The sequence below is a fragment of the Xenopus laevis genome, chromosome 1L (assembly GCF_017654675.1).
Source record: "Xenopus laevis strain J_2021 chromosome 1L, Xenopus_laevis_v10.1, whole genome shotgun sequence".
Taxonomy (NCBI): Eukaryota; Metazoa; Chordata; class Amphibia; order Anura; family Pipidae; genus Xenopus; species Xenopus laevis.
In genome coordinates, this window is record NC_054371.1 from 38,130,177 (window position 1) to 38,154,654 (window position 24,478).

The 24,478-nt window shown below is 38.8% G+C and overlaps 1 protein-coding gene across 5 annotated transcripts in view; it reads left to right on the top strand.

The window, feature by feature from the left end:
* limch1.L (LIM and calponin homology domains 1 L homeolog) overlaps positions 1-24,478 on the top strand; it is a 162,927-nt gene that overhangs the window by 78,189 nt on the left and 60,260 nt on the right. For all 5 annotated transcript variants that reach the window (XM_018250355.2, XM_018250366.2, XM_018250359.2 and 2 more), the window contains 1 exon segment: positions 22,686-22,792. In XM_018250355.2, the coding sequence (XP_018105844.1) occupies positions 22,686-22,792 (107 nt within the window).

Genomic DNA, 24,478 nt, shown 5'->3' on the forward strand with positions numbered 1-24,478 from the left:
CAGATATCCAGTTCTACATTGTTCCAGCATACTCTGCTCCTTGCTATTATTACAGTCACACACCCACACATCCCAGGTTCAGTGTGGCCCTTGGCCAATGAGATTTTTAAACTTCCCAATCCCATGCCAGATATCGGTCAGGGAGACTGTCAGTTTGGCCCCAGGAAGCTGGTGACAGTCTAAAATGGCCAAGTTGGCAGCCCACATTGGCCAGTGTACATGCATATGTGTAAACTTGCAAAATAATTAGTTCATATACCCTGGTTTTTATTCAGTTTGCTCCACTCCCTTAAACCAGGGCTAATTCATGATCTGATGGGGGGGGGGGGGGGTAATTGCTGCCCACACTAGTTTAAATTGGGGAAAATGCAAATTCCTATGGCTTTTTGCTCATTCCTGGCTTTAAGTTTGTTGTTGAGTCAAACCACAGTGGTGGCACCAGAAACAACATATCCATTCTTGCTGTGCAGAACATTAACAGGAAAGAAACTTCACACAAAATTCCCCAATTTTGAATGATATTGCTTATATTTGCTTGTTGGTATGAGACTAAATATATAGTGAGCAGACAGTCGAGTCACAGCTGTACAGTACAGTAGAGGATTCATCTCACTAGAAACTCCATGGCATTTTGATTTGCTTCCTAAACACTCAGTGTCTGTGTTTATATACACAGAGCAGTGCCAAAGAGCATTTGTACTGGATCATATACGCACTTACTTAATCTAAAGGAATTCTTGCTGGGATATTAAAGACCGGGCAATCCCCTTGCTTTATTACATCAGTTCTGTATAAATGTCAGAAGGAATTCACAGATCTCAATGCCCGGCTAAAGAATGATTCACACGGGACTCCCCCCCCCCCCGATTCTTAAAGGGATTCTGTTGTGATTTTTATGATGTTGTTTATTTCCAAATTACACTGCAAATAATTCACTCTACAATATAAATTTTAATTCCGGAACCAATAAGTGTATTTTTTTTTTAAATTTATAATATTGTTGTGTAAGCAGCCATCTCAGGTAATTTTGCCTGGTCATGTGCTTTCAGAAAGAACCAGCACTTTAGGATGGAACTGCTTTCTGGCAGGCTGTTGTTTCTCCTACTCAATGTAACTGAATGTGTCACAGTGGGACCTGGATTTTACTATTAAATGCTGTTCTTATATCTACCAGGCAGCTGCTATCTTGTGTTAGGGAGCTGTTGTCTGGTTACCTTTTGTTCTGTTAGGCTGCTGGTGGGAAAGAGAGGAGGGTGATATTACTCCAAATTGCAGTACAGCAGTGAACAGAAACTGAAGTTTGTCAGAGCACAAGTCACATGAATGAGGGCACATGGGAAAATGACTATGTCTAGCCCTATGTCAAAATTAAATAAAAAATCTGTTTGCTCTTTTGAGTAATGGATTTCAGTGCATAATTCTCCTGGAGAGCACTATTAACTGATGCATTAAAAAAAATTTTTTCCCATGATTGTATCCCTTTTAATATCTAGGGAAAAACATCCTGATCAGTTCCTTATAAATAGCCTAATCCTATGTTGGGACTCAGAGCCACGATGTCTAGAAATGGCACTGATGAAATTGTTTGGAGGCAACGCAGTAGAATTGTAGAGCTTCCAATGAATGAGTCTTTGTGTATCTACCCTGGTACAGAGCTGTACCATATACTGATGCTGTGCTCTTAGCCCCTCACATTACGTCCTTATGCTGTTACACAATTACACTTAATTAGCTGGTATTGTGATCAGGACATCCTAATCCTACTTGGCTTTACTCTTCCAAATGCATTGTGTTAGCCAGTGGAACATTCTGTTTGGGTCTTGTAGAGAAATCTTGGGCAAACTCAAACCCTTTAGTTGTTGTTGTTGGACTGGTACTATGAGCATCCAAAAGATTGTCAGATGGAAGGGGAATTTTAGTTGCACTACATCTGGATAGTCAGAGGTGGCCCATTATAGTTACTTCATCAAGGTAAAGCTCTTCTGCATTAGTACTAGAGCACTGAAAAGACAAGGGGGGTTATGTATTAAAAGGCACTATATTTGCCCAGGAGCAGCAACCCATAGCAACCAATCAGCAGGTAGCATTTACTGGTAATTTGTTTTAAAAGCAACATTGATTGCTGTGGGTTACTGCTCCTGGGCAAACTTAGTGCCTTTGATTACATATGGCAGAAGTTGTTTTTGATGAAAGGACAACTAAAGGCATAGGACTTTATTATTAATTCTTATGATAAACCATGTTCACCTGTCCCTTAGTGATATAACATGAATGCCTGGAGTGGTACATGTGCCTAGGGACACCAAACCTTAGATGGCATTTTGCTTATTATTTTTTTCCTTCTGTAAAGAGGTGGGCTGCACCCACAAAGATTGGGAGTAAGAAGGGGACTGGACTACTTGCTGTGTGATTTACTATTGTTCAGTAATCTGTGCCATACCATTAAAAAAAACTTTGTTCTTTTAATATTCCCCTTTAATATATTTTGCTTTGCTAAAGGGGTTGGTGTTTAGAAGGTTTACATGGGTGCTGTAAATATTCTCATGGATGGAGTTATGCATTAGAGAGAACTGATTACAGTGGTGCGGAAGGAATAAAACCAGTGTCATAAATAGATGTTACTGGGCCCCACCGCAAATTCAGCCCAGGGACCCAAACATTGATTAATTGACCTATTCAACCAATATATATAGAAAATGCTGCCAATCCCATGCCAGATATCGGTCAGGGAGACTGTCAGTTTGGCCCCAGGAAGCTGGTGACAGTCTAAAATGGCCAAGTTGGCAGCCCACATTGGCCAGTGTACATGCATATGTGTAAACTTGCAAAATAATTAGTTCATATACCCTGGTTTTTATTCAGTTTGCTCCACTCCCTTAAACCAGGGCTAATTCATGATCTGATGGGGGGGGGGGGTAATTGCTGCCCACACTAGTTTAAATTGGGGAAAATGCAAATTCCTATGGCTTTTTGCTCATTCCTGGCTTTAAGTTTGTTGTTGAGTCAAACCACAGTGGTGGCACCAGAAACAACATATCCATTCTTGCTGTGCAGAACATTAACAGGAAAGAAACTTCACACAAAATTCCCCAATTTTGAATGATATTGCTTATATTTGCTTGTTGGTATGAGACTAAATATATAGTGAGCAGACAGTCGAGTCACAGCTGTACAGTAGAGGATTCATCTCACTAGAAACTCCATGGCATTTTGATTTGCTTCCTAAACACTCAGTGTCTGTGTTTATATACACAGAGCAGTGCCAAAGAGCATTTGTACTGGATCATATACGCACTTACTTAATCTAAAGGAATTCTTGCTGGGATATTAAAGACCGGGCAATCCCCTTGCTTTATTACATCAGTTCTGTATAAATGTCAGAAGGAATTCACAGATCTCAATGCCCGGCTAAAGAATGATTCACACGGGACTCCCCCCCCCCCGATTCTTAAAGGGATTCTGTTGTGATTTTTATGATGTTGTTTATTTCCAAATTACACTGCAAATAATTCACTCTACAATATAAATTTTAATTCCGGAACCAATAAGTGTATTTTTTTTTTAAATTTATAATATTGTTGTGTAAGCAGCCATCTCAGGTAATTTTGCCTGGTCATGTGCTTTCAGAAAGAACCAGCACTTTAGGATGGAACTGCTTTCTGGCAGGCTGTTGTTTCTCCTACTCAATGTAACTGAATGTGTCACAGTGGGACCTGGATTTTACTATTAAATGCTGTTCTTATATCTACCAGGCAGCTGCTATCTTGTGTTAGGGAGCTGTTGTCTGGTTACCTTTTGTTCTGTTAGGCTGCTGGTGGGAAAGAGAGGAGGGTGATATTACTCCAAATTGATTAATTGACCTATTCAACCAATATATATAGAAAATGCTCAGTAATCCGGATCTCATTGGGCCCTCCACACTGCTGGGTCCCCTGCAACAACAGGGTCTGCTTCCATTGCAGTTACAGCCCTGGAATGAAACCCATTTCAAATAAATAGAAAGTTAACCCAAGAAATGCCAGTACAAGCGATCCACTTTCATCCATCAAGACCCCCAGAAGTGTGAGGTCATTTTTTTTGGCCTATTGTAAGGTCAGTTATAATACTGCAGTGGTGGTCAGAGATAATGAAAGTTGTCTCCAGACAGCTAGAAATAATTGGAGTCTAAGTACAAAGGGAAACTACAAAAGTCAACAGCATAATTTTAGAAAGATACATTTGTACAGGGATTCCCTTGACATGAATGACAATAGGCAAGGACATTAGTTAACAAAGAAGAAAGAAAGTACAACCCGATGTGTCTTTGTATCCTCGAATCACTAAAAATGTTTATACTACTGCCAAATAGTTAATTAGAACCTAGTGCTTGTACTTGCTTATAAAGGTCACCAAAGTGCTTGTGTGCTATATCATATAATGAATTCAGTTCATTAAAACTACAATTAATTAACCATTCTAATACATCAATTGTAATTTCCAGTTGATTGTGATGCTTATTATCAAAAACCCCCAGATGGATTTCAATTAATAAAATTAATTAAATAATTTACTATATAATTGAATTAATTCTCCTATGACCTGTTATAGAGAATAGGCAAGGACAGTCGCATCGGGTGATCAAGGGTTTTAGCCTTCTTCCACAAAGGTCCAGACTCTTTTGGGAATGGGACTGTTCTCTGCACAGAATTCCCACCTCATACAGTATAATAATGAGAATATTGGAGCAGGTGCTCCGTGTTCAGGAATCCAATTTCTTTTGCCAATTTTAAGACTTGCTCTGTACCTCCTTGCCAGTTTTGAATTTAGGGCCTGGAGCTGTGTCTATTTTCAAAAAAGAATATGTATAGAGAGACTTTCATCTACACTTCATGGATAAAATCATCCAGAAACGATCCGCATGCAGGGAAGTCTAATGCATTTACATTTAAACAACTTGTCACAGGTACACTACATATTCACCCTGGAAAAAACAACAAATTTCAATAAATATGCACAATGTAAATTTACATAAGTCTGTTGAGCCCTGTTCTCCCTGTTCCTGGGACTTCCAGGTCTTGTAGCCCTATTTTATTTATGCATTTCGAATTGGTTATTCTAGTAATCAGGTCCTACAATTTACATGGGAATTTAGCCTCTCTCCGGACTAGAAATCATTGTATCCTGTCTTATCCTATGTGTTTTTTTTATTAAGGACCATAAATGCCATAATTGTAGATTATTAGATTAACCTGTCATGCAATTTATTTTTTATCCTGTATATGTAACATAGTTTTATTTGCAAGTGTTTATGATCACAACTTCTACGTTCTGCCATCTTTTATACGTCAATAGTTTTACTGGGCCGTGCATGGGGTCGAATTGACATCCTGATGTTTTAGTCCTTAAAGTATCAGAATTAGTCAGCCTGAACTTGCTTAGTTGTCTGGTACACAGGGTATTTTGAGATCCGCTGGAATGGAAAACAGGGGTGGTCAAGATGCTCATATCTGCTGGTGCCACTTTTTATAGCGACATTTACAGGTAAAGAATCTGTTATCCAGAGACCAGAAATCTCCAAATTACAGAAAGTCTGTCTCACTTAAGGTGGCCATACACGGGCTGATAAAAGCTGCCGACAGACCAAGTCGGCAGCTTATTGGCCCATGTATGGGGCCCCCCGACGGGCTTCCCCGCTCGTTTGGCGACATCGCCAAACAAGCTGATCTCTCCGTGTATGGCCACCTTTAGACTCTCTGTAAGAATAAAACAGTACCATGTACTTGATCCAAACTAAGATTATTTAATTAATCCTTATTGGAAGCAAAACCAGCCTATCGGGTTTATTTAATGTTTACGTTATTTTCTAGTAGATTTGATATATGAAGATCCATTATCCATAAAACCCCAGGTCCTAAGAATTCTGGATTACAGGTCCCACACCTGTATAGGAAATTAGACAGGGTCGTTCAAGAAATGCTGCTGTTTTCCAGCTGAGCACAGCAGCAGTGTGGCAGTGGCAATGGCTCTCCTTAGCTTTGCAGAAATCCAGACTTTTTTCCCCACCCAGATGTTTCAGCTTTAGAAATAAGCACTTATAAAACACATTCTTGATACAACTACCTTGTTTATGGGCACATTAAAGGAAAATATATAATCTGAGTCAGCAGCTCATTCACCCTCCCCCCCAAGAGAATCAATCAGTCTAGAGTGCAGAGAAATAGCCTGATACTGTGCTTTTTGGCACGCTGCAAGAGGTTGCACCTTTCAAGTGCTCACCCACTTTCCCTTTCAGTGCAGCTGTCTGCTCCTTGTCAGTGGAATGTGATTGGGATTCGCACAGATAGTGCTTGGAATGGAAGGGCTGCATCTGCTCTCAGATCTCAGGCAAGCCTAATGGACTGAAGCCACGCCAGGCTATATTTTCTGGATGAGCGTTTTTACATGAGGATACAGCTGTCTGCAAGACTTCTATGTTCTCAATGCAGTTATTCTTGGACCGGTTGAAGGGTAGCGCCATTGGGTTGAGAGAATTGTGGAGACGTGAATTTCAGCTTGCATCTCTCGGGCAGGCTGTCTCTGCAAAATTCATTTTATTTCAATATGGAAAGGAATTCTGTCTAAATATATTCCCTAAAGCTCCATGCGACCTCTACCACCCACCTCTCTGTATATTGCCCACTCTGTACTTTCCTCACAGCCGTGCCAAAGTAAATAGTGGGAAAGGGAAAAAATATAGATATAATATTTATAAGTAGGATTTAAATTGTCCATTTCCTCTACATTAGACAATGACCATTCTGTTAACGGGAACATTTCTACACTGCTGACTACGATAGAGGTATTTTTCCATAGAATCCAATGGAGCATCACTATCCTTGTTCTGGATGGCCACAAAACGGTGTTGATCTATTAATGTCTGGAGGGTACATTTGCTGCGGTCAGTAATGGTGGAGCTGCAGTGGTCAGACAGAGGGGCTCATTTATAAACACTGGGCAAATTTGCCCATCTGTGGTAACCCATAGCAACCAATCAGTGATTGGCTTTTTCCAGCCAGCTGCAGGTGGGTTGTACTTCATAGTCAAGTCCTGCGCGGGTAAAATTTTTTGCAACCCAACCCGCAACCTCAATCCGCAACCCAAACCCGCATTCTTATGCGCTTGGACCCGCTACCCGACCCGCAAGTACCTTAACCACAACCAGGACTCGCAACCCACTGACCATCGAGTCCGGAAGTGCATTGTAAACCGGACATGGCATCATCAAGAGTAGGCGTCATCAGAAAAATAGGAGTAAAACAGGAAGGGCTGTCATTGTAAACCGAAAGTGACATCATCGGAAGTAGGCGTGATCAGAACAAAGGCGTAAAAATCGCTATTGAGAAGGCCTGCAAACCAGCAGAACCCTGGACCTGCATCTATACCCGCACCTGGAACTTCAACCCGTAGGGTATCGCAGGTTTTTGCTCGCTGCAGGACTCTACTTCATAGAACATTGCCCTTCTAGTTATTGAAACCATATTGTGTTAGAGGAGAACTAACCCCTAAAAATGAATATGGCTAAAATGCCACATTTTATATACCGAAGGTATTGCTCCAGACTAAAGTTTCAGCTAGTCAATAGCAGCAATGATCCAGGACTTCAAACTTGTCACAGGGGGTCACCATCTTGGAAAGTGTCTGTGACACTCACATACTCAGTGGGCTCTGAGCAGCTGTTGAGAAGCTAAGCTTAGGGGTTGTCTCAAATTATCCAGCAGAAAATGAGGTTGGCCTGTGATATAAGCTGATGCTACATGGCTGATTATTAAATTCTGTTGCACTGGTTTCTGTGCTGTCATGTTTTAATTATCTGTATTTATGACTAATCAGTCTTATATTGTGACATTTATATTCTATGTGTACTGTATATTGTGAGTGGGTCCCTAAGCTCAGTAAGTGACAGCAGCACAGAGCATGTGCAGTGAATCAGCAGAAAAGAAGATGGGGAGCTACTGGGGCATCTTTGTAGGCACAAATCTTCCCTACTCAAGGGCTGTGGTTGCCTTTTGGCTGCTACAAAAGCAAAAGGCTTGAAGTGAAATCTATGAAAAAAAAAAACACCCATTCCATTTAATTACTGTAATCCTTTTATACCCTTTTAGGAGGTGAAACCTCGTAGATGAGGAGATGTGCCTTGATATATTATTGATGGCACAACCAGCAAGAGATTACCATTACAGTGGCAGGAAATTACAGGTAGTCAGGCAAAAATGCTGAGCTGGGGAATGGCGGTATTATCTGTAGTAACGTAAAGCTGGGAGCCATACAAAAGTGGAGCCATACAAAAGTGGAACCGGAGGCCTGTTACAAATCCCTGGCATCTGGGGCCATAGGGCAATGCCCCTTGTACAGCCCTGCAGCTTACACTTCTCTATTTTCACCTCACATTGGTTGTGTTGGAACACATAAATTACACTAGTCAGCCAAGCTATTTTAGAGATCCATACCTGTACTCCTATTACATCATTGTTTAATAGACTCTTTCCATAAGTATTTGGCCCTCTGTGTAACGGATTTGGAAAGACTGTGCATAGCAACACTTTATTAAAACTTTTTTCTTTATTATATGTAGACTTATGCACTCATAAATTACTTATATTTGCGGAACCAGAATAGCAGCACTTCTTTCTGTATCAGTTCTGCTGTACGTCTAGACTCTTGCAGGTTTAAAGGCAAAAACAGTGCTTATTATTGCTAACATAAATCTAGTTCATGCTTTGAATGTTCCTTGGAGATATATTAAAAGAAAACTAGGCATATTCTCATTTCTTGGCATCTTTATCTCTTCTCCTGATAATGAAAGGGCTCCGGAGCTAAATTCACTGCAGCAAAGTTGCATTTAAAGGGTGGTTCACATTTGAGTTAACTTTTAGAATGGTGTTCATTATCTATTTTTTATAGTTGAATTGTTTGCCTTCTTCTGCAGGGCTGCTGTCTTAAAAGCAAAAATCCTCAAACGCCTCAAATAATGAAAACCAATTGGAACTACCGGGGGAGCAGGGGGTGCGTTTGGGCCAGGGCCCGCCCCCCTCTAGTTACGTTATTGCTTGCTACGTCATACTAAAAAGTTAACTCAAAGATGAACAACCCCTTTAAATCTGCACATTGCTGTGTTTTATGCAGGAAAATGTCATGTTGTGTCTGGACGGCAAATGTAGTTGGGTTTTGTTGCTGGAAAACAAAAGATGGCAACGTAAAATGGCATTTCTGATCTATGGTAGAAGAATTTGCAGTTGTTAGATGCTATTAAAACACCATGGCAAAATGGCTTGTATGAAGTGTGCCTAAATTTGGAAAACATCTATATTCTTTCTTTAGAAATACTGGTATATAAGGAGAAAATTTCCATCCCTAAGCAGTGGAGTGGATTCTTTAACTTGTATGTAATTCCACCGTTGATGACCCATTGTTCTTGATTGAATGCCATATGTAAATTTCCCTATTTGTTGCAACCATGAATGTTTTTATGCATGCATTAAATGGTAATGAAGCATCAGGTATGATTCATCAAGGCACATAACATTTCTTCTATGTGTATAAATGTGTTGGAGCTGCCATATTGCTTTTCTTAATATAGGGATTCTCCTTAAATAAAAACTAAAACAGTGCTATTATTTTATTCTTTGGAATGGCTCTATTGAGGCAATCAACATTCTTTTCTTGTTCACATAAAAACAAAATGGAAGATTTCCCCTTTTATAGGTGTCAAAGACCATTCTGAAAGAATCCATTTGCTGTAGTTAATGCAATGTTTAAAAACGCAGTAAGGTTTGAGGCATCTGGCAGTATATGCAAATTTGTGTGTAGGAAAACAGCTGTTTTCCATAAAACCAGCATTTTTACAGCAAAGGAGGCTCAACAAACATCAAAAACAGCAGAGCTTTACATGGCTTTATTTATGAAGAATGAGTGATAGGGAGATGTAATCTCTGCCTGCCTAATGTTAGCAAGCTTTATTGCAATACACCCCAACCGGAGGAATTCCTGGGCTGTCCGGTGACTTCTGTGTTTGTAAAAGCTAACACTACACCGTGCCAGGTCTGCCCTGGTGCTAAGGAGCTGCACTTGAATAAGGCGCCAACAAATCTCAAGGTATTGCTGTTATTTTCCTGAAAGAATAGGTGGGAGAGACAGCCAAAGAAGGAAGAGATTCTTGTGGCACAGTTCCACAATGAAAAACTCTACTGACAATAGAACATAGAGTACCTTTTCTGAATTTGTAATTTGAGCCCCCTCTTTTCATTTTTTTTTTTTTTTTTTTTGGAAACCTGCAATTATAGTTCTGGCTGGACCACCTTCTCTCTCTACTTGTGCCGCTATTCGTGTTTAAATTAAATATTAATATTAATAATAACTCTATATATTTTCCAGAATATGTGGCAATGATTGACATAATCAAACGCAGGTGTTTCCCCCCCACTTTTTTGTTTTTTCCAGGAAGTGATATTCTGTACAAAGCACACAATCCACCCCCCCATAGGGATTTGTCTCCCAATTCAGAGGCCCCCAAACTCAATCCGAAGGCTTTATGCATAATAATTAGCTAATGATGGCTGATCCCAATATTATTAATAGGGAAAATTTAAATATATAGAAAGGCCGGTATTTTTTTCCTGAAAAGGTGGCAACCCTAACCAATGCTAAGGGAGTACCTGACAAAAGGTTAGGCTCCCAAGATGGCTTGGAAAAAGCTCTACTAGTTTAATTTTGGGGAACTATGTGTAGAAAGAAGTTGCATTGTCCTCAGGCACTACTAGAGTTCATGTGGGTTCATTACACCTTTTATGAGGCACTAAAGCCTAAACGATGGCCGCCATGGTGAAATCATTATTTTCACTGGTGAAGTTCATTGGTCACAAAGGAGAACGAACAGTAGGTTTTCAGTTGGATTTGAGATTCGCTGCAGAGTCAAAATCTACTTAAATGCAGTCCTATTGCTTGGTGCAAGTATTCGACTAAAGCATCAGTTGCGGGGTTATTTTCAGTTGGCAGTTTGATGTTCATTTTTTCTCTGCTGTAACAAACTTGTCAAGATAAAGGAAACAGTTTAGTTATAAATAGCTTTTAATTGTTGTGTTTATTGCTGGTCTTGCACGTTTGCGATTTTAAATCACACCTAAACATAAAAAGATATTACAAATTACTCAGGATATTAAAGAATGTGAAAAATAAAAGCTCTCATTTACACAACTTCTTGGCACCTGCGATTATTTCCATTTCAGATTAAGGAAGATATAATTATAGTTCAGTGGGATTCGGCTATGCTTGTGGATGTAGAATGCTCGAGTCCGGAGGCAGCTGTTGCCTCATTAGCCAGCGGTAAATATTGAGTTACATGGCACTAACCCAAAGTATATGTTGATGGCAAGTTACCACAGTAGAAAGCAAAACAGAGATGTGGTGTCTTTAGAGGATTTTTTTTATAGCGCCCAAGAGTTTGACAGGATTTAATTTGTCTGTTTGGGGGGATTTTGAATCCACAGTGGTAATTACTCACAATATATGGGTAAAATATCTCCTGAGTGGGCAAAGACTGTTCATTTTTATCATGACAATCTGGTGACATCTTGTACAGATTATTTTATGTTTGTGCTACTACTCTTCCCCAGACCGGACTACAGCAGACATCAGGAAAGATGCTTTTCAATTATAAATGCGAGCAGTATTTTCCTTGGATAAATATTGTTTTCTCATGACAAATCTGGGTGAACAATGATTTATACATATTTGAGGCAATCTTTAGTTTTGTTCCGCCTGCCTTGAAAGCTTTCAGCCCATCCACTCTTTAAGGTATAGCTTTAATTATATCTTCTAGTACAATAGGGTGTCATTGCATGTCAGCTGCTTTAATGCAGATTGTCTTTGATATATTTCTGGTGGCTTTTTGGATAGGGCGTAGTGAATTGTTAACAAGCTTTCCGAAACAAGAGCTCAGTGCTCTCATTATTCTGACAATGTGCTTACTGTCAGGCCAATACCTGTTAGCCAGTGAATATGCAGGGAAAAGTCTTGTGCAGCTGTTCCATGGAACCAAAAGAAAGACACTTTGTTAGCAAAAGAAGTTGACTTTCCTAGAAAAGGTTAACATACGTGTCAGCCATATGATCTGCTCCATTCCAATCAGATTCCTTCTCTGTTCCTCTGTGATACCGGCAATGAATGAAAGCAACAGCACTTTATTGTTATGACAAGTAAACATGGAAAGGTTCATCTTGTTCTCCTGAGGTTCTGTTGATTGATCCATTATCCATGGAGCCAGGATGCCGAAAATAGCCCTATTTGTCGGATAACAGTGTTGCTCTATCTCGTACAGAAGATATTGTGGCTAAGATGAGGTTAAGCAGAATTTCAGCTCTTAGAACCAGTGAAACCCTTCAAAAATTAAATCAATACATTTCTGGAAAGATAACTGCTTGTTTCCACCTTTGTCTTAAAGTCCCCTTATGCTTTTTTGGAATTGTCAAATCAACCCAGTGCAATGTAAAGGTGCCCTAGGCTCAACCTGTTCTTGGGTCCCCAATGATATATCATTTTTATTTACCAAGATGATTTTCTTTTCAAAGGGTGCACTGTGAAACTGGGTTGATCTACATCCTTGCCTCAACAATTCTTGCTATGGTGGGCCAGTAATTCACCATAAAATTAACACTTGTAGGTGTATGAATGAAGTCCAGTTCTCTGAGAATCAAACTGCACAAGGCTACAGATGCCCTGCTAGGGAATTCTGGGTGTGTGTATAAAAATATCACTAAACCAACCTCATTTTATATTGACATAAACCATGTTTCCCCTGTATAGCCACCCTAGGTCTTTGTGCTTGGTTAGGGCCAAACACTGTGTACAAATGCCTTTGGATACATTGTTCTCTAAAACAAAATGAGGATGAAGTATGCATAGGGAGCATTACTTTTGTCCCCTTTTTATCTACAGAAACCAGCGAAAGCAAAGCCCATTGACTTCTTCAATATGTCCTATAAAGATAACCTTATAGCAATAACCTTGTCACTGATAAGAGAAATTCTAATTCATATCAAATGAATAGCAATGTAAAGCCCACCACACCATTAATTGCATATCTATCCCTGGCCAGAGAGAATAGGGCAATAATACATTGCTGTTTGCAAACAGAGCCTTTTGTCCTTAGCAAATGGTTCTACAGGCAGATGTGTAAGCCTGGAATTTGTTGTTTGGCAGGAAAAACGATAACATATTTGATGGACATATCTGCAGAGCTTTGAGTAATGAAATTTAAATTGCAATGTAAGACCACCCGGCCCTGCAGTTTACCAGAAGTTGCTGAATGTATTATTTTATTTTATTCACTGCCAACAATGTTAATGCTGTATACAGCACAGGGATTCTGACACTGAGAAACCTTGCCATTAAACATTAACATCATAATACCAAAAAAACAGGGAGCTAAAATGATTAAAGTTCAGATAATGAATCACGACTTTTGCTTATATGATGATATCTTGGCACCGTCCATTACATACTGTAGCAGATTATGTTTTTCATAAATCCCAACAAGAGAAAGGAAGATGTGATTTCCCAGTTATTTGTTTATTTCCTCCGAGTTTTAGGGTCAGGGCACACAGACAGTTTCACAAGGAAACTTTGGACAACTTCGGAAAACAATCGAATGCCATCCCGCCGGCAGTTCGGGGAGGTTAGTCGCCCCGTAGAAGAGGAGATTTGTTGCCAGGCAATTAATCTCCCTGAATTTGCCTGTGTGCCCTGAGGATGCAAAGTCACACTTGGCAGTGGCAAAACTTATGAAAAAGCCACTGATTATTAAATTCGTTGGAAAATAAACTTTGTTGCAATCAGCAGCTTGCAGAGTCACTTTGTGCAGGGGAGGACAGGGACATTTTTGTTTGGGGAGGCTATCAATAAGCGACTTGCAATAGGAGAGATTATCATTTACTTATATACTTGTAAAGTTCGTTTTTTGGGAGGCTAAAGGTGGCCACAGACGCACAGATAATATCGTACGAAACAAATTTTCTTATAATATTGGTGCGTGTATGGTGGGAAAAAAAGCCGACCAATAATCGGCTCGTCGATCGGGCTGGATGGAAAAGTTTGAACGGGTGCCTTTGAAGGAACCCAAACATCGCCCATTGTTAGTTCTGAATTGTCAGATACAGGTAGAATTCTATTGTTTCTACCTGAATATCTGAATACAGCTCCACACGTGTGTATTGAAACAAACTATCTTTCTTGGAAAGATCTTTTCCAAGAAAGATCGTAATTGTTACATCTATGGCCACCTTAAGTCACCGTCCAAAAGTAAAGCACCCCTCCCACAAACTCTCACTAAATACTGGGGGTAACCTACCTAAAATCTACAAGTATGAATATGGTCTTGTAATGCATACCACTGCATCAGCAAGTAGCACTTACTGGTCACCTGTTTAAAACAAAAATTTGGGTGCAAGTTGCGCCCTGCGCCCTCCATGACAGGATAGCACAGGTGTGGGACATACTAATAAGTCAGTGTAGTATTTAGTGCAACACACAGTCAGAATCCTGCATTTGGCACCTACTACATTGTTCTATTGTGCCTAAGCTCACTCTCCTTGTTCCAGATGTTGCCAGCAATGTTTTAATGGGTACAGTTTTGTTCTTTTTTTTTTATGTCCAGTGCTGCAAAAAAACATAACTGCACCTAACATATTTGTGATGCAGGCATGTATCTAACTCCTATATCCAAAAAGTGTTATGGATCAATTCTCTATGGTAGTATTCAAGTAGGAACTGCATATTGTGCCTGTGAAATATAATAGACAGATGGTATAACTATAGATTTAGCCAGAAGCCATACTTTCATACTCTGCCAAAACAATCCCTACCTAAGCCCATAATAGGTGGCCTTACTGAAAAGTATAGAGAACAATAAATTGTTCTACCAAATAAAAAAATATTGTCAAATACCACAATATTTATATTTAACCTGAACTATTTTCATGGAAAGATATTTGAGATTTTCAGCGCCGTATGAGAAGCCTTATTGTTCAGTTGCTAACCTGATCTCTGTCTAATGGAGAATGCATCCAAGGCTAACACAACATCGCTCTGCACTTCTATGAATTCTTTCTGTGTATTTCTCCCTTGCTAAATGTACACTAATCTAGGCTGAAACATGTTTGGAGAGTGAGTATGTTGCCTTTGGATAAAGCCAGTTTTGTTATGCTTGGTCCATGCCAAGAATTGTCCTCCTTTGGGCTGTTTTTCTGTGTGGGTGTACTTCACCTGGTTCTTATGCACATAGCAATAAAAATAGTCTGATCTGGAAGATTGCAGTCTGTGTGGCTGATGTTCAGCACCTGCCCACTATTATACACACCTGCATGACTTTTTTTTTAAAGGGCACATATTTGTTGAACATTTGATCCCTTTATAGTGCTCTTGTCCACAATTCCTGTCTATAGTTAGTTATTTTGTTCTTTCTCAAGAATGGACATGTCCTTGCCCTTGGTACTAGGGCCCACTTAATTATCCACCAAGAATAAAAAAAGAGAGACTTGTCGAAATGTTGTTGACACCAACTGGCAAGAAACAGAACCTTAAGGCAAATTTTTTTTTTTTTTTTTTAAGTTTTTGTTTGGTTCTCTTTTTTGCGTTTAAAGATATATTCCAATATGCCTTTTTTTTAACGTTATTTGTAAATGTAATCCCAACTGAAAGCAGTATCTATCTGGCTGTTAATAGTATCTGTTCTTCTGGGTCTGTCTCGTGAAACAGTAACAGAAGTCCGTTGTCCTTCAGGTCTATTTATCAGCTGACTTCTGCTACCTGTTGTTTCAGCTGAAACATATCCATAAGATGAATTCTGTTCTGATTCTGTAAATGTTTCATCATAGCTGCCATGCATATGTTGAAAATGTGCTTTCTGTACCGCTTGTTCGCTTCCTTTTAGCACCAAGCATGGAGATATACAGTTGCCTCACCTCCTGCTATGACTCCACTGTATGATTTTTCTAACATACATGACACATGCACTACCTATGTAATAAAATAATCTGTTCTCATATAGGGAGGCTATATTGCCATGTCAGCATCAAGATTTCTACCTGCTCTGGTCTATCATAGTGACTGTACTGTACAAATAAGGAAATATTAGTGGTAACAAGTAAGGAGGGGGACCCAGGAGATATAGGGGCTCCATGAGGCCCTAAATAATGAACAATTTCAGCATATATTGGTAGTAAAAGGAAAACATCTGGTTATGTTGAGGGCCCTAAAATGAATTTGCTGTGGGGCCCAGTAACATCTAGTTGCACCACTGCTTCAAATCCAACTTTTCCATTCTGTTTTTAGTTTGTCTTCAAAGCCAAATTGGAAATTCCTGTTTCCTGATAAGCTCGCGAATTCTCCATGTCCTTGATTCAGTCACATGGCTGCTACAAGATAACAACCACATCTGTGAGCAACATGGATGGATTTGAATTTTGCAATAACAATCTCTTTTTCTAAAGAGAATATGGGGTAAAAGAGAGCTTTTTATATGTAACCATTAAAATTAAGTACTATTTCCCGTTCCTGACTTGGCAGGTTTTGAGCCCCTTCCTCCCTGTTGGACTCTTGTCACCATTATCTTTTATCTGGATGTGATTCCACAGCTGATGTAGAAGGAAGCTTCGCTCTTGTGTTTCTGTTTGCGTTATATCTGTCCAACATCTGTTAAACTGTATTCTTTATTGGAATAAGTAACGTTTGGCTAGTTGTAAAGACAGCCATGAATGGCATTGAGTCCTGTTAACTACTAAAAGTATTGTATTCTAAATAGCTTGCATGCCATTGGCTCTGAGGAGCACAACACTGCTGCAAATAGTTTTTCAGCTTCTGAAGCTTTTGAAGCCATTTTATCTTTGTTGTGTTCTTAGCCTTTTAACACCCTGTTACTTGGAAAAATTGTTCCTGTTTGAATGATATGACCGGGGGGGGGGTTTATTTTCAACATATCTGTAAACACCTCCACCATGAAGCTGCTTAATAACAACAGATCCCAGCTATTTGGCAGGCGCACAAAAATCTTTATAAACGCTGGCGTTTTTAATGTGACTGCAACCTTTTTTAACTGCATTTTATATCTCGTGTTTAAGTCCTCCTGTCAAATTAAATCAAATTATCTTTCGTTTAAAGCCAATAAACTGTGACAATTAGCCAAGGCCTATAATTTTCTTATTGGCAAGAGCCAGAATGTTCCATAGAGAAGGGGCAGAACTTCTCGGAAGAATGAACTTTAATAACAACTTAATGAAAGGGAAAACCCCAATATCCCTACTACATGTTGGCTGGAATAGTGGCTTTATGGTACAACCATGAAATAACTGTACTTCTTATACAAATGAATAAATATAAGAAGTAAAATAGTGGAATATACATATATTGAAAAAGGTCCCCATGTGGGACTGAAACCTCAGATGAAATGCTTCTTTTTATGAAATAAATAATCACCTTTCCATCACTGCTGATCCAGCTTCTTCATAATCAAAACACTGTTGTTGAATGAAATACTAAAGAAAATAAAGCATACATAGAGCAATGATTTCTCACTGACCCAAAGTCCCATTATGTTTAGGGTGGGTCAACACAATCCCTCCACCTACATTAGAAAATAGTCATTAAAACAAGATAAATAACCAAACTTTGGGCAGAACTGAATTTGTTTTGGTCCACTGTGAAAAAACTTCAAAAATCCTCCTATATGGACTGAAAAATGAAAATAAATGACTTGTCTATTTGATATCATGCATACATAAATCTGGTACTTTTCACCATGGTCGCCTTATCTGATACATAAGAAAATAAAAATGTAGTAATGCCAAAAACTGAGTTATATTAGCCAGACCCTGTTACATATGTTTTTTAGTGATTGTATTATTATAACTGTGCATTATTTGGAAAACTGTGTCCTTATTAACTGTTTATGCACCTTATGGTCAGATATTTATATTTAAAAAAAAAAAAAAAGCCAAAAATTCACTTTCTTTTTCATTTCCCATGTCCTCTGGACAGGTTGGAATTAAATGGCGATGTAAATCACTGTATGATTTGACTATAATTATTCACATAATGAGAAGTATAATAAATCTGACAAGGGAAGTTAAACCCATAGCGATTGTGAGGTTATTTAAGGGTATTTCCCACTTTTAATGTGGTTTTGTTTAAGAGTTCATACAGGGGGAGCAATGTGAGAGACCATTCTCTCCCAACGATTTTCCCTTTTCCCCAGACAGAGTTTAAAGAACTGGGCTTTTTTCCTCTCCAAACACTGGTGTCCCGGTATAGAGATTTGGGGTCAGTAATTAGCATAGGCTCATCACAAAACATGTTTCTGAGATACTGCTGAAGTCTGGATAGATAGCTCTTATTGCTAAACTCTTCTATTTTAGAGCAGTTAATATGCCATTGTGACTGAGCTGAGGACTTTCTTTGTGACGGAGCCCTGGCCAAAACTGAATTTATGGGTTCACACAGACAGTGTTATTATTGCCTCTATATGGGGGCTCTGTGGGGTCTGTCTAATGTTCAGTGCCATTGTCCCTATTTGGGCCCTGTGTGAATGAGCATTAAATATTAATACTGTGATGTACAGCTAGGATTACCACCTTTTCTGTAAAAAAAAAAAAAAATATACCGGCCTTCCTATATATTTATATTTTTTCCCTATTAATAACATTGGAATCAAACATCATCCCTTTATACAGCTATCAAATGGCATCTTTAAAGAGGAACTATTGTGAAAATAAAAATGTAATACAGATATAGGATTTGTTATCCGGAATGCTTGGGACATGGGGTGGTAAGTCTGCTAAAAATCATTTAAACATTAAATAGGATTGCTTTGCCGCCAATATAAATTCATACAGCTTAGTTACAATCAAGAACATGGTACTCTTTTATTATTGTAGAGAAAAAGGAAATTTGTTTTTAAAAATTATAATTAGGTGTTTAAAATGGACCGTATAGGAGATGGCCTTCGGAGCTTTCTGGATAATAGGTTTGTAGATAAGGGATCCCAGACCATAAGCTTCACTGAAATAAGGAACTGTAAATATAATCAATGGGAAATTCTGTTCTGTTTCAAGAATTAATTAAGTTACTTTTCACTTGCATATTATAGAAATGTAGCCATTTTAACAGATTATTTTTAGAAATATGATGGAGCTTATATTATTTTGCAATGTTCCCCTTTAAAGCTTGGGCATACAAATAAAGATCAGCACATTTGAAAAGGTCATCAAACAACTGAATTTGCCCAAGAGGCCTACAGAGACTTGTTTTAAGAAAACCACATCAACAGGCTCAAATGAGGTCTTTACCTGACAGATTTTTCTAACCTGCCAAATTAGTATCTAGGTTTTTCTAGGTGTTGTTTGGGCCGCCCCCTTTCATGTGCAAATAAACAGCTGACTCAGTCTGGAGGGGCTGAGTTGACCGCTTATATCAGCTTGTATATGGCCTGGGTTGCAGGGAGGGCCACTATAATCTGAATTGAAAGGACTGTTGTTTTTTCCAAATTTTGGTAAATCATTTCTTCCAATCATTTCTTCACTTTACTAAATATCACACATGCCACTAATTATTTTGAGGATTCCTTTCAGGTAGCCATTTAACTTTTTACAGGGTTATAGTATGTATAGAGGTATGTGTGCTGGGGAAATAGCAAGAGGTAGTCCTCAAATGTCATTGTAAAGAACTTTTTTTATTCTTTTTAATCTCCTTGAGATTAAGTGGTCACATTTGTACATGATAGCTGTGTGCAGTTAGGTAAACACAGAGGATACAAATCCATACTCTCTGTTGGCATAACATTGCCTTATATAGTTTGGTTTAGCCCTTGTACCCTTTCCCACTGGCTTGTGTGGATGTTGGTGGGATAGCAATCTGCATATCCAGCAATTGGAGAGGCCATAACTCATAGGGCCAATATTTAGACAGTTTGACAGATTCTTTAGACCTGGAAGCACCACACTATTCATCAGAATGCTCACTTGTTATGTTTGGATTTTCCTCACCCAGGGTGGAATGTTACACATAATAATATATGCCTTGGGCAGCCACCTTTTTTTCAGCAGTGAGCGATGTAAAGAATATCATCATGAAGAGGTGCTTGGTATAGGGAGCAAGATCAGTTGGGTACTGTACAGGTTTGGCCAGTATATGTCCACCCTTAGACAATGCTATAAATGATATAAAATAAACCAATACACTGGTATATACAGTAATTATATGTGTGAGTGTATAAATAGGTGTGTAAGTATGCGAGTATATGTGCACTGGGATATAGAGGTAAAATGTGAGATCAAATCAATTAGGACTTTAAGAGGTTTTTTTTATTTTTTACTAGTAATTGGTCCGAAAAACTCAGATTTGTATTCGGATTTTTAAATCACTTTCATGGTATTCATGGTTTTAGAGAGAGTTTAATCGTGTTTCAAAAACCTAAAACCACTAAAATTTGAAATTTAATAAATAGGATTTGAAGTGTAGTAATTACATAGTTGAGGATGTAATATACTGTAATTTACATATTCGGGATACAGCAAATTCAAGCCCCAAGCACTCTACTCCCATGTCTGAATACCTCTGAAAGATCTTAAGGTTCTGTTACTTACCTAGAGGGTCTCAATAGCACAAGTGCTTTTACAAATAGGAACCAATCTGTGATTATCTTTGATCAGTCTGCGACAACTTATGCATAGTATATTGTTTACTAGACTTGGTGATCTGTAAACCTTATCTGCCACTGTCACCTATTTCCAGAGCCAAATAGTATACAGATGCTCCCCCTCCAAATTGTCGCTAAACTAGCATCCTATACTGCTGTTGTTTTTTTTTTTTTTTTAACAATATTTTTATTGTTTCACAAACAAATGCAATATGTACGTATCAAAATTTCGACAGGTTATCATAAGCAGTGCAGACAATCGAAAACGGACATGAGTAAAATATCAGTGCACATTGGAACAACGTAAGATGTCAACATTGAATAGACAAAATAAAATTGTTACAAATTATCATGAGACAATGTGAGTCTGTTATGTTGCATTAGTTATCAAACGTTAATCTTTACACAACTATGAAACAGTGAAATCAAAGAGCCACCTATTTATTAGATTGCATGGGAAAGACTGATAAATTGCGGAATAAGTCACAGGAATATCCATATACCGTATATACTCGAGTATAACCCGACCCGAGAATAAGCCGAGGTACCTAATTTTACCTGCGAAAACTGGGAAAACTTATTGACTCTAGTATAAGCCTACACACAACTACAGCCCTGTCTCCCAGCAGCGCACATTCTGCCAAAGCGACCCCCCCAGCGATCAACCGGACTTCTTTGCAAAGTTGATGGTGACAGAGAATTGCCAAACGGATTACTGTGTGCATTGTCCCACTGTCCCATTACCATGTGCAGAGGGTGCTGTTTGATATTGCCATCACTGTTAATCTTTCGTATAACCAACAGAGGGCGCTGTGTGATATTGCAGTCACTGTTATTCTTTCATATAACCAACAGAGGGCGCTGTGTGATATTGCAGTCACTGTTAATCTTTCATAAAACCAACAGAGGGCGCTGTGATATTGCAGTCACTGTTATTCTTTCATACAACCAACAGATGGCGCTGTGTGATATTGCAGTCACTGTTATTCTTTCATACAACCAACAGATGGCGCTGTGTGATATTGCAGTCACTGTTATTCTTTCATATAACCAACAGAGGGCATTGTGGGATATTGCAGTCTCTCCCCAAGTGCACTGTTGGTATAGGAATGATTAAAAATGACTGCAATCTCAGCTACTCGGGTCGGGTACCGCTGACCCGAGTATAAACTGAGGTAGACTTTTTCAGCACATTTTGGATGCTGAAAAACTCGGCTTATACACGGGTATATACTCAAAAGTAGGATAGAGTGATAGAAGGAAAGTCAGATGGAAAGGAGCTGATAAACATTGGGATCACTGCGTCTATACTCCAACCAGGGCTGCCAAATCCTTAGAAATTTATCATGGGTATTGTTGCGAAAACAAGCTAATTTTTCATTCACCATAATCCAATCCATTTTAAGTTTAAAGGCTAGTATAGGAATAGATTCAGTTTTCCACGCCTTAGCGATGGTTTGTTTTGCAGCTAGAAATATACACGTTAAAAGTTTGTGTTGTATCTTAGAGAAACCTTCACATTTACCATTCAAAAGTGCTATTATTGGGTCTGCTGTTGGTTTTTATGTCTGCTGGTCTCCAACTTTGTTCAGAATTGTACCTCCACCACTCCCCAACTACACCCTAAGCACTTGTCTACCCCTACTTCTGGTCCTCCCTACAGAGTAAAATGCTTCATCATTCCAGAGAAGGCTCATTAATCTTGAGAAAGATTTCCTGCTCCGGGGTGACACTGATTAAAATTATAAGGTGTTGAAAAGCATGTTTTTACAAAGCATGTTTGTTTCAGGGAGGAGGCACCAGAACATAGGCGGGAGGCTGGGGATTCATTGGTACCATGGCCCTCAAATCTAGTAAACTTCAAAGAAAGATGCACAAGCGTTGTTTTTTTTTATATAGCTTTTTACATTGCTCATTTATTTGTTTGATATATTGCATATAATACTACAAAATTGATTAAAAATATATATCTTTTGTTGTATTGTAGGACAATATAACGTTATTTCTAAGAGGCTGCAAAGAGCTTGGGCTGAAAGAATCTCAGCTGTTTGACCCAGGTGACCTTCAGGACACAGCCAACAGGACAACAGGCAGGTAAGTGATTGGCTACCATAAGAAATCTGTGTTTCATTTAAGTGTTGCTTTTCAGAGCCTCCAGATGGCAAAACGCAGTTTACACTTCCTTTACCCTGCAGTGGTTGCCCAACAAATACATGGCACGGAAGTTTTATATAGTGAGATCCTGTTGTAATTCTAGTTACTAGTAAATCCTATCACAGCCATTACAACTAGACAAAGTCAAATTGATGCTTAGGGACTTGATGTGGCTTTCTTTCACCTTTTGTGTGGTTTAATTTAAAATGGGCTTCACAGTTGACTTAATTGCATCTTAAATGTGCACAAAAATGAAGTTTTAATATACTATATCTAGTCCCTTAAATAACTGACACTGAAAATGGTAGGAAGCCATCACTGGATCAATATGCCATAGCGCAACATACACTTGCACCCACAAATTTGGCTACGGGGAGTTTGTTTTATTACTTCCATATGATAGAATGGGACCAAATTTAAAGGGTAAGCAAAACCCTGTTGTTATGACCAAGTGCTGCTAACTTTCTGGGTCTTCCAGTGTATCCCTCCTCCTGTAGGCCCAAAGTGTATTGAACAGAGCTGTGATATGACAAATACATTTTATAACATTGTGAAGTCTCCTTATAGAAATATTCTATCAGTAAATGCAGCAGTTTGCCATTGAAGAAATCCCAACAGGGCCATTTGGCTGTTAGAGCAAAGAATCCAAATTTTTTGCTGCAGGAAGGAGTGCCAGTTCCCATACGTAACTTGCACAGATCTAACTACTGCTGGCAAGGGAAGTGCATGTACACGTCTTCTCTGCCATACAAACACAGCTGTTTCTCTCCAAGGTGGAAAACTTACCCGAGAGGCAAACTATGAGGCTGCATTCATTTGGCCAGTATCCCTGCAGTACCTCTCAACCTTACTTCCCTGTCCTAAAATTGAATTTGTTACCAAGGTCAAGCAACAGATATTATCCATATTCGTAGGTACAGGTATGGAATCCATTTTCCAGAAAGCTTCAAATTATGGAAAGGCCACCTCCTTTTCTTTTTCCTGTAATAATAAAACAGTAGCTTGTACTTGATCCAAACTAAGATATAATTAATCCTTATTGGAAGCAAAACCAGCCTGTTGGGTTTATTTAATGTTTACATGATTTTCTAGTAAACTTAAGATTCAAAATTTGAAGATCCAAACTATGGAAAGATCAGTTATCTGAAAAAACCCCAGGTCCTGAGCATTCTGGATAATTGGTCCCATACCTGTACATCAACCTTCATAACACTATTTAACCGTTTTTCTCTCATCATGTAAGGGTCTTCATGAACAATGTTCTACTTTAATGCAGTATCAGGCAGGGAGATGGTGCTGTGCTTGTTTCTTGTTAAAAAGATATGACTTCCCCGGTATTTTCCAGAATCAGAAGTCTCACATTGTAACATTCTCTTGCTGGCAGAAGAAGAGAGGAACCTGTGCATATAAAAAGTGCATTATCCCCTTGATAGGTTGTAAGGGATACAGTACCACCATCTTATATTTCCCTGCTTTCACAAAGAATCCTATACTTTTCTTTTTATATGTCCGTGTCGTTTTCTAATATAAAAGAGATCTGACATGCGTTGCTATATTTTGCAATTCTGTAAATTTAATGACCTAAAACATTAGCTATTGTGGGGAACCTAAAGCCCTAATTCAAAA